Raw genomic sequence first — 11,317 nt, forward strand, 5'->3', positions numbered from 1 at the left:
TTTATGAATCCGTCAGGATGGATCCATGAATGACGTCGGACACCACTGTACACATGAGAGATTTTCACTTGAGATGAGCCCGACCCTTCTTATCGGACAAGAAACATCTGACGTGTGTACATAGCCTTACCTCAGGAAGGAGAACCGTGGTGTCCCCAACACACCACACACTTCTACCATACGTCAAGCACCGTGCTATTTTTGCTGTATCCAGTCTAAAAATATTCACCTGGTGACCATTGTCCCTGGAACAAAAAGTGGTGAGGTGAGATCCAAAATTCAATGTTGCAGCAAGGTCGCAAAGAAGACTTGTGCAAAGACATTTAATGCAGACCTGTGTTAGTTGACAACTGCCTAAAAAAGTGTTCCTGCTCACTTTAAAGATATTTTCTATCAAGTCCTGTTCTAGGGATGAACAGGATGAAACACTTCTTAGTGAAAACATTTGGTTAACCATTTATGCAAAAACAAAGAATTGTATTTTTGTTTGTATTCATTAAACTACTGCATTGAGGGAAAATAGCAAAGCAGCAGGAGAAAATCCCAAACAGTTCTGCCTAGGTTCTTTATTTTTTATATTTTTGTCCTAGAGCACTATTATTACCAGCAATGAAGATTAAAATAATAGCCACCCAGCAGTGTCTTATTTATTTTGCATGCAAAAGTTTACCATTTGTCTGGAGTGTGCCTTTAAAATTCTGTTGCTTATTTAGAGCAGTGTTGATAGTATTGCATTCCCTGGATACAGAGCGTTACATATGCAGTTTTCACATAATGGTCCAGTCTCCACTTATTCATTCATGCACCAAGTTTTCTTATCCAGTTTCTAACAATAAGCAACATATTGTATTCTATCCCTGTCACAGAAATGCTTGGAGCTGAAGAATAGCTTGCTGGCACAGCAGAGAGGAACTCAGTCATCTCTGGAACGCCTCAAAAGTCTCATTAGACTGATACAAAACGAACAGATGCTTCAGGTTACCATGACAACCACGACCACCTCCTCCTCCTCCTCATCCTTGCTAACTGTCCCCTGGATCAAACCCTCCACCCCTGCTTTACACAAAGGCCTGCAGCAGCCTCAGACCAACAACTGACACAGCCAGATGGAACAATAACTTTAAAGAAAATTTTGCCAAGAAGGAGTACATGAGAATAAAACAAAAACTAAAAAGAAAAAAAGAAAATGAAAGAACTGCCTGTCACTCTACAAGTACATGTTCATCAACTCGGAAACACATTAACGTGGGTTTGGAACGGCAGCAATAGCGAAGAGAGCAGGGCGTGCTACGCTACATGCCAACACCTTCAGTGCTTATGAGTTTCTTCATTTTACTTTTTGGCCTTAATTATGGATCCTTAAAATATGAAAAAAACTAAGCAAAAAAAAAAGGGCCAGACTAAAGCAAGAGGCATGGGGAAAGTTGGGTCTTGCTTATTAACTCAATTCAGCTTTTCTTTCATACATGAGAAGGCTGAAATATTGGAGTTAGTACGAATGGGGCTTCAGGACTGTATTTTGGGGTTATGGATAGATAACAGAAAATTTAAGAGTAGTTTTTCTTTCGGACTCCTAGCCCTTTAAAGTGAAATTTGCCACGTGTATTCAGGTTCATTGTCTAAAGGGGCTTCTTTTTTAAAATAAGAAAATAGGTGGTTATGTTAGAAACTACTCAGAGCCTTCAAACAAAAAAGATATGTTTTTTTCAGTATTATTACAGCTGATATATTAAGAGAAAATTGTATAAACTTAGCGTTTCTAGTGGGATAACGAAGTATTTTCATGCTGATGCTTGTGTATACGCTCGCTCGACTATTTATCGAAGTACGACTGTACAACTCCTTAATTTCATTAAGGTCCTTTCTACTTATTTTGCTATTGATGTCTGTCATGAAGCTTTTCATTTTCCCATTTCCTTCTTTAAAAGATATAACAAATGACAAAGTGAAGTAACTTTGCTAGAGCAACTTATTTTACATTTTGGTAAAAAAAAAATAATTTTTTTGCTCTTTTTTATTTTTTGAACAGATATTTTTATTTCAATTTTTTTTTTGCCAGCACAGACAATATGCCAAAAAAAACCTTAAACTTTTTTGTACTGCATTTTTATTGTAAAATATGTAATGTGAATGGAACAATATGCGTTTTTTTATTTTAGGGTGCAGAAGCTTCTGCTTTATGGTACAGGAGATTTTAAAAAAAACTGCCTCAAGTTGAGTTTTACATATCAAATATATCATTTTGTTTTGCATTATAGTTTTTTATGTTTTTGGTTATTAGAAAAAAAGGGATTGTGAGGACAGAGAAGTTATTTGTATTGTGTTTATAGGTACAGCTTCTAAAACAATGCATTTGCTGTATGCTAGCTAGTCTTCCTGATGCAACAGTGGTCAGCCAAGCCTAGCTCTTTATTAGGCTACCGCCCATGGAATGTCAGGGGTCACATGACTATGGCTTGTCTGTAATCAGCAAAATAGTTTCTTGAAGTCAAGAATCCAAATTCATTAGCCCCCTTCAGAAATATATTTATCTTTTCACCTGAAGATTTAGGATATGCTGTACTCTCACTTTTGAAACACAAATTCATCAATCAATTTTGTGCAGGTATTGACTTTGTTATTTACTTGCTAAAACTAGTTTGTTAGAACTGCCTAGCCTGGTGTTCTTTTGAAGAGCCCAGCCTGTTGTGTCCATTGTAGTACACTCCTTCTCTCAACTGCTGAACAATTCTTATATTTGATTTCTCTCACATTATCTAGCAGAATTATTTTCTCTTTGTTACATTTTGCTGACCTTGTAAGTTTATTAAAAAGTTGAAATTTGGAAGGTTTGCCCTAAAAAGCAAGCATAAGGCAAAGGTTAGGGATAGTCAACAGTATTGTCTACTCTCCACGATTGACCTATGCTTTGTTCTCCACTGTCTGTGGAGGCAGTTATTTTGATAGAAGCAGGGCTTTGCCTATTCCTGACAAATCCTCCTCCATAGCAATGTGGTGACATGGGTGTGAATATTCAGGTCATAGCAGAAGAGGTTCAGACCAGATACACATAATGGATGAAGCAGAAGCATGAAGATCCTTGCACTGCTAATCCGCAGTTACAAATTTTTCTCTATCAAGCAGAACTATGAGCAGCACAATAGTTATATCACTAAATCTTATTCTAAATCTTGTGATTCTATCAGAGGCTGTAATGTCTCACAACTAAAAGATTTATGGCACATGGACTGCACTGCTATTTATATTACTACTTCAGCACGTTTAACATTTGTAGATGTTCACTAAAAAATAAGAAATCTTTACTTTTTGAGTTCAAGTTAAGTCTGTCCCAAAATTTTACTCAGAGAAACTCTTGAATTAAGTTTCAGGTCATAGTGAACCCCTGCAATTGAATTTATCAATAGGTAATGATAGAAAAAGTGTAAGCAGAATGTTCTAAAAAATATTATATGAAAATATGACTGTAACAAACTCATTACAATGTATTTGGAACTTGGGGTTAAGGATTTTTTACCACTCTTGTTTTTTTATAACTCAATCTTTAAATAAAAATTTAAAAAACAGTTCAGTAATAATCACAACATGAAACAAACAATAAAAATTATGTAAAAATACAAAGGCAATGAACATTTATAGAGTTTTGTATACTGGTGGAGAGTGAAGGAGAGTCACCTTATATTGGAGGCCGGTAGAAAAGTGTCTCCTTGCTTATGTGGCCATTGAAGAAGTTTCTCCTTGCAGTGGAAAAAATATCTTCTTAAAAGTGCAAAACCTCAGTTTCATGGAATTCAATTTAGAAATGCTGCTTTAAGTGATGTTAGGCAGGACAGGGCTGCAGAAGAATAAGTGACTTCACAATGAAATTGTGGGGATTTAGAAAGAAGAATAAAATGGAATGCAAATAAGAAGAATTGCAAAAATGGACACTGCAGGCTGAGTTTACAGTCAAAACAATCTGTTAAGCATTTCTGAAGAAATTTTAAAAATTGCTATTTTAAACAATACAAATGTCTCACTTTGCCTGATTGATGAATAATATATTTTAAAAGTGATTTTAAAGGGGCCTATGTAGGAATATGGAAGGTCCCTTTTTTCCTGTATGTGCATTTAAAGTGTATGTAAAGACACTTTTGTTTGTTTTGGACACAAGGGGAAAATGTTAAATCTTCTACCAACTTAGAATTGCTGTCTGTGGTACCATTACGCCGCATTGTGTCTATTGACCATCATCACTGAGATAAAACGTAAGAAACTAATTTGTATTGGTGACATGTTCTGGTAAGAAATCATTCTAGCAGAACACTGACAGTGATAGGGTTAACCCTTCCCTTCTCCTTCCAAACTACAAAAAAAGGCTATACGTACACTATAAAATGGCCACTCGTGTTATAATCTCATCTTTCAGAATTACCAACAGCTATGTAATGGCAGGGCATACTGGATAAAAATAAAAACAAAATGGATTGGTTGAGAAGGCCCTGTTAGTTTTTGTAAAAAATGTCTTCTTATATTAAAACTAAAGACCCTCTTATAGGAGTTTTATGCTTTAAATTTAAGGGGGACTTCTGCTTTAAACATTGCCCTCTCCTCTCACAATCCTTTTCTTTTAGAAATAGATGTGCAACCACAGTGGTGTTATATCCAAGCAGACACACTAACATCCCACTTTACACCTGCATTGGCACTGTTTCTAATCCAGCAAAAAATCAAATGCTCTTAGAAGGAAGAGGGAGACTTCTCTGTGTTCTTGCAAGAACATCTTGCATGACTTTAGGATCACAGTGGGACACTCCTTTAATTCTTTGACTGTGCAATTATCCAAGTTTATTCAGAGTTAGAAATCATGCTTTTCCTAAATGTAATAGTTACTAAAGATCAATCCACTCAAATCTAATATTTTGGGTCAGATCTTGTTGGTAGGATCACCCACTGGCTTCTTATATCCCAGGGGTTGAGCAGTAAAATCCCTGAATTTAAATGACGTCCCACTAACCTCTGCTGTCATTTTATTTTTATATCACCAAAATACAGCGTAGGAAATTAGGCATCTTGATCACATATCAAAAAACAGGGATTTCCCTATGTGCAGTCCCCCAGAGATTTATGCAGTATAAGTTATAGCAGCATCCATTTATAATTCAGATGTTGGTTTTAGGTGGAATGGTTTGTACATTTGTTCCTGGGGTGTCCTCGACTCATCCGGGCAGCATGCTCAACTTGTATTTTTTTGTTTTCTTGTTTACTGTTGCAGTACTTGACGCTAACATATATGCTTCAAAAACAGCCTGCTTGTGAAAGTATCACACTGATCTCATATTGAGAGGAAATTTTAACACGACAGTACAGCCGCACAGAGCAGCTCAGTCGCAAATCCGCATATCACACAGTTGTGAATGTCTTACAAAATGGGGTTTTGGTGGTCGATCGCTAATAACGGGGCCCCCGCCACCATCTTCACAACTCCGGGAGAAACTGTGCAGTACTATACAAATCTATTTTAATACACCTAACAATGGGTTGACCAAGATTTTTATATTCTTTTACTGATGAACAAATAAAAGTAAAAAAACAGACTTGACATAAAGATAAAAAACACAGTTGTTATACATTGGTTATTTAACACCAATTATGCATTCAGATAATGGCTTGCAATGTAGTTTTTTAGGTTACAAAGGTTTTTTTAAGTTATTTTTTTCTTGAATAAAATTTAAAAATGTGCAGCTAGAAAATGTGAGGGGAATATATGAAGAAATGTATTGGACTGTTAAAAGTAGTCTTATTTATTTTGTTTTACTTTAAGGGGACAGTCCATTTAGTGTGCATAGAAAAAAAGTGTTTGTCCTAAATATGCCAATGTAGTTTTACTTATCTATGATGCATTAAAACTTGATTGACAGTTTCTTTGTCGTCGGTGTTGAGATGTGTTAATAGTTTCATTATTGGGGTTTCAAAGATTTTATTGGAGGTGGTTCATCAACCTATATACTGTGACTTTTATGTGACCATCATAGTATTATTTCAGGTTTATATAAGAACCAGACTTGGAACAGAAAAGGTTTTTACAACTGGTCATTCTCTTTTCATTTCAAGACAATATCATACTGAACATGTTTCATAAGTTGAGATTCTAGAGAACACCTACCCTCTGTGCAAGCCTCTTCTTTCCACAGAGTGGTGTGTTCCCTCAGGCTTCAGTTTTCTGTGTAGCTAATGTACACAATGTCACGCTTGGGTAGACAGGGCCTCTAGGATGCGGTACCGTATGCACAGATGTGGTGTGAGCGCTGAGAAGGGCCAAGGCGCAGAGTCTAACCAGTAACCACGTCTTCTCCAGAGCCTCTAGTGTTGAGGATGTTGCGCTGCTGAATACTTCCACATTTCAGTTCTTGGGCACACCAGGGTGGGCAGGATGATTCATGGTACCAAATCACTAGGCAGGGGAGTTGTCAAAGAAGGATGAGTTGAGGCGGGCAGCAAGCAAGAAAGGTCAGGAACAAGCCAGGGGTCAAAAAACAGAAATCCAAGAAAGAGGCAACGGTAACACGGGCCACCGCAGACACAGGGAACAAAGGAAGCGATAGGAGGCCCAGGTGACGCGGGTACACTGCAGACACAGAGGAACACTGAAACAGCACAAGGGAACAGGCAGGGAAACATCAGACTGGACAATAAAGGGTATACAGAGGAGCTGGGCAGGGAAAGCACTAAATTAAACAGCAGGTGTATAGAAAATGCTTAGCTGCGCTAGGGGCCTCGGCACTATTGGCACAAACGCAGTGCTGTGTCTGAGCTAGCTAAAAAGCCAAGGATGATTAACAGGCTGATTGGCTGGCAGGAAGGGCAATACTGAATAAATTTGGAAGAGAAGGTGCACCCAGGCTCAGAACTGCCCGCATGTGCAGGAGAGAGGTGCCTGCGCTTTAGCGAGGAAGAAGTAAGTGTGGCACACATAGACAAATTAGTAAAGCTATATCACTGGCTGTAGTGTTTATTTGCATTAATCTACTAGAGAGCTTTATTCTGCCTATTTTATCACTTTGACAGAGTTAAAAATCACTGTGGATTATGTTTCACCTCCCTCTCTTACCCCACTGTCTAATGCAGTTAGAAATTAGGTTTGTCTTTGCATACACTACCATTGCAGATACATCACTTCCATCCAATTGTGGTCTCTCCATCAAATCACAAAGGCTTCTAAACAAAATCCTTAAAGAAAAAAGAAAGAAAAAATGTCATGTATTGCAGCCTGACAGTCATTAATGTGACTGCATACTTTTTTTTGTCTACCTGTTGAACATGCCAATAACACACTTATTGACAACAGTCATTAACTGTATTGTATCTATGGAGGAGCAACATTGTCAGCATTGACTAGGACAACAAGACCTTCCCCTTTACCCTATTTTCCAAAACAGGGATGAGGTCTTCAGTTATGAGAATAATGTAACCGATAAGTAGGCAGCACAGGCAAAAATCAGCCCTTTAAACACATTTTTTTTTTAAAAAAAAGCTTTCAGTGTTATATTTAACAGGCCAAAATGAACCAAAAATGAAAAATCAATTCTAAGGGCTTACTTGCCTTTCATGTCAGCAACTCAAAAATATTTTTAGCCCTCATAGCCTGCACTTTTTCAGTTCTTAGTTTTATAATCGGGGGTGGGAAGTTAGCAGAAATGTAACAGTTGCTGCCTTATTGACTGTCCATCATCCCACAGTCTCTTAGATTCTAAGTGCTTAATAGCGTGCTTCATAGTTTTATATATATTTGTATATATTTATATATTAATGTAGTTGTCATCTTGAAATTGAAGATCTGCCACTGGAAATTATTAGGTACAAAGCTAAATGACAGGCTGCAAATTCAGACATGTATAGGGGAGCTATGTGTTACCTTCTGACTTGATGAAATAGATAAAGCTAAATAAAAGTAAAATAATAATAAAATAGAATTTTTAGGGTGTGATGCCAAAATGTATGACAAAAAAAAGTTTTTATTTTTTTAAAATTGTGTTGAACATTTTTTTTGAATCAAGCTATAAAAATAATGACCAGATATGGAATTTTTGTTTCAGTATAGAAATGGATAGACAGAAATACAAAGTATTTTGCAAGTAAAAGAGCTGACATATATCCATTTTATCTTTGTATTTAGTTGTTTGCCTGTAGTTACCAACCTTTTTACTATGGAGGTAGCCGCAACCTGTGGAATGGCTATTCTAGGATGCTGTGAGGGTACTTCTCAGTTTTTTACTTATAAAAAATTGGCATTTGTATATACAGTAACTGTATTGCCATTTCAGGAATCCACACCATATGGTGGAAGGTAGCAGAGCGTTGTCTATGCATACCTCGTTCTTCCTCAGACATTCCCACTTACCCACACATATATAACACCTATATGGCTGTTGCTAGGTGTCAATGTTTGTGGAGGCTGTTTAGGTATTAAGGGCTTTTCTGGTGATTGGTGGGTTTGTGGATGCGACAAGATCACATTTTCAGTATCCCAAAGAAACCATCTCCTGTTCCCTGCTATCTAAAAGCTGTTTTATCCTAATAACAGGTTCATTTTCATTCACTTTCAGTCTTATTGGACTGTAGGAGTATAAAAAGCTTTGAACTCAGCCACAAACAGAGCAGATGCACTATAGACCTTTATTTTCCAGCAAATGCCTTGGTTAGCGCCAATCCCGCTTTGTTTCCTTTGGACTAGGAAAGACTAGAGCTTCAAAAAAAAAATAAAAAACGACAACTGTATGTTGGTTCCAATCCGCGTGACTGTTATTTGTATTCATTAAAATAATCCCTTTAAACCCAAGATGAAAATCAAATACGTTTTCTAATGTTAACTTAAAAAAAAATCAGTACTCCGCTTAGACAGCAGCCAATTACATTTCGTGGCAGGGTGCCTCAATAATTAATGTGGATTCAAGAATATGTAGACTTACGCTTAGCTTTAATCTCCTGAAATATTTTCAATTTTTCTTTCCGCAGCGCCCAGGAGGGGTCAGCTTTTTTTCAGTAGTTTCAGATTCGACACTGAACACTGCTGTGAAATGCAAACTGTTGAGTCAAATAAAATAATAAAAAAAGCTTTATTCCTGGAACTGGCTGAGCACTGTGATGGGGGAACTGTGCTGAGTTGTTTATATTGTTAAAGCTATTTGATCCATTTTTTTTATAGTCCGTCACAGGGATCAAATCAGTAGGAACATGTGTTATAAATAGTGCAATTGGCTGTTCGATAAAGTTTTAAAACATTTTTTAGGTGTCTGATTTTCCTGCAGACTGACAGACTGAACAAGTCATCTTTTACCCTAGATTTACAGTATTGTACCAGTATATCATATATTAATTCACTCATTTCCTTGTCATTCTAAACCATGATGAAGGGGGACTATTGAGTCCCTGTAACATGTTGTTTTTTTTAGTTTGTTTTTTTAACATTAAGTGGAGAATAATTATAACATTTACCTTAAAGATGAATTTCTAGCCACCATCTGATTACATGGAATGCACATATGTGAAGTCTATTGTCAACTAAAAAATCTGTAAGTATGTCTGGCCACACAGGAATTTATTCACCTCTGTCAGCCAGGTGGGTGACACTTTCTTTGTATAAGTTAAAACCAAATTGTGTGTGTGTGGGGGGGGGGGTCCATAATATTAATATCTTTCTTTCTTAGCTGGCTGATGTGGGAGCATGCTGATATGTCTTCTGATCTTAATTGGTGGGATGTCTGGAAGCTGAACATGAGGGAGGGAGAAGCTACACAAAATGGCAATCAGTTGTGCTGCAGTTTAATCATCATGCTGGTAGAAGGAGAGAATAGAGTGGCAGAGAGATGAGGTCTTTAGTGTGCTGCTTGTACTGTCATTGTCCATTCTCATCCTAAAAGTAGAGGCCAATAAGTCAGTGTAGTTAGAAAGTTGTGCTGCAATATAAGCCTCACAAACCCATAAGCTTCTACACTCATAGCATGTGTTTGAGCAACACTACTACATCTTAAGACGTTTCTTGATAAGCTTCCTTGGTACTATATTCCAGCAAGTTGCGTAATGTCAGGCACTGGGTCCTGTGTTACTGAACCACAGGAGAAACCTCTGGCGCTCCTTTCCTGCCCGACAGGAGTGTACTGTGTAAAGTGTAAATGTCAAGATTGGATAGAAACTCAACAGGCTAAATACTACAATTCCTGGTGTACTGCCCATAACAACCTGCAGATTGGAATTAGGGAGTCTCTGGGCTATTATACACCCTCTAGGGTGAGGAAGCAACCTTATCTCAGGCAGTGAGTGGGGCACAGGAGAATGTGCAGTGGATGCTCCCAGCTGAAGCATCAGTACTGGATGCAGGCAAAGACAACAATGCACCAATATCAACATTCCTGAGAACGATTCAGTTTCCACCATACTTGTGGAGCAGGGTGGTACCTGCAGGATATAGAGCAGTGGCAACCTTTTCAGTGTGGAACTTGACCAAGAATGATATTCTTTGCGGTTCTTTATGATCTTCAGGACATCATTGCTAGAGATCCAACAGGTCCTAATGCACCACTTGATCATATGGAGATGTGCGAGTTCAGCCAGCTCTTGTTGTAGCAGGGGTTGCTTGAAGACCAGAAAGTCATTTTAACCTCCCTAGCGGTTCATTTCTTTTCAGTTTTTATGTCTAAAAGCAGTACATTGTTTTTCATGAAAATTTAATTTACAGTATAATATAATAGTATGAGTATAATAATGTTTGAAACACAAAATCATGTAAAAACAATAAATTGAATAAATTAAAAAATCTATATATTTTAAAAAAAATTAATTTTTTAAAATTAAAAAAAAAAAACATTATACTCATACTATTATATATACTGTAAAATAAATGTTCTTGAAAACAATGTACTGCTTTTACACATATAAATCTAATGTATTGCATTCAATACAGTTATTTTGTATTGAATGCAATACAAATAGTTTTTGAATTTCCCGCCCCGCTCCGCCGGCAATGTACACACGCACTGATGTCACCAGGAACTCCCCGGTGACTCATCGTGTGCAGAAGCCAGCCAAAGGAAGAAGTAAGAAGACGCTGGCGGATCGGGTAAGAGCTCTATTTACTAACCCCCCCCCATAGGTTTACCTACCCCGAGTGTGACTCGGGGTTACCACTTTTAGCAACTTTTTTCTACCCCGAGTCACACTCTGGGTTACCTCTAGGGAGGTTAAGGGGTTCCAACCATGTTGAGAAACACTGCCTCAGATGTTCCATGCAGACATTAGTTTTACAATATTAAGGACAATATCATGTGAGCAGCCTGGAGGAAGG

General features: G+C 37.5%; 1 protein-coding gene across 2 annotated transcripts in view; it reads left to right on the forward strand.

The window, feature by feature from the left end:
* PHF21B (PHD finger protein 21B) overlaps positions 1 to 5,899 on the forward strand; it is a 75,887-nt gene extending 69,988 nt beyond the window's left edge. For both annotated transcript variants that reach the window (XM_072400281.1, XM_072400282.1), the window contains one exon: positions 867 to 5,899. In XM_072400281.1, coding sequence (XP_072256382.1) covers positions 867 to 1,097 — 231 coding nt within the window. In that variant the 3' untranslated portion in view covers positions 1,098 to 5,899. The remainder of the gene's footprint in view (positions 1 to 866) is intronic.
* Positions 5,900 to 11,317: the final 5,418 nt, after the last annotated feature.

The sequence above is a fragment of the Pyxicephalus adspersus genome, chromosome 2 (assembly GCF_032062135.1).
Source record: "Pyxicephalus adspersus chromosome 2, UCB_Pads_2.0, whole genome shotgun sequence".
In the NCBI taxonomy this organism is placed as follows: domain Eukaryota; kingdom Metazoa; phylum Chordata; class Amphibia; order Anura; family Pyxicephalidae; genus Pyxicephalus; species Pyxicephalus adspersus.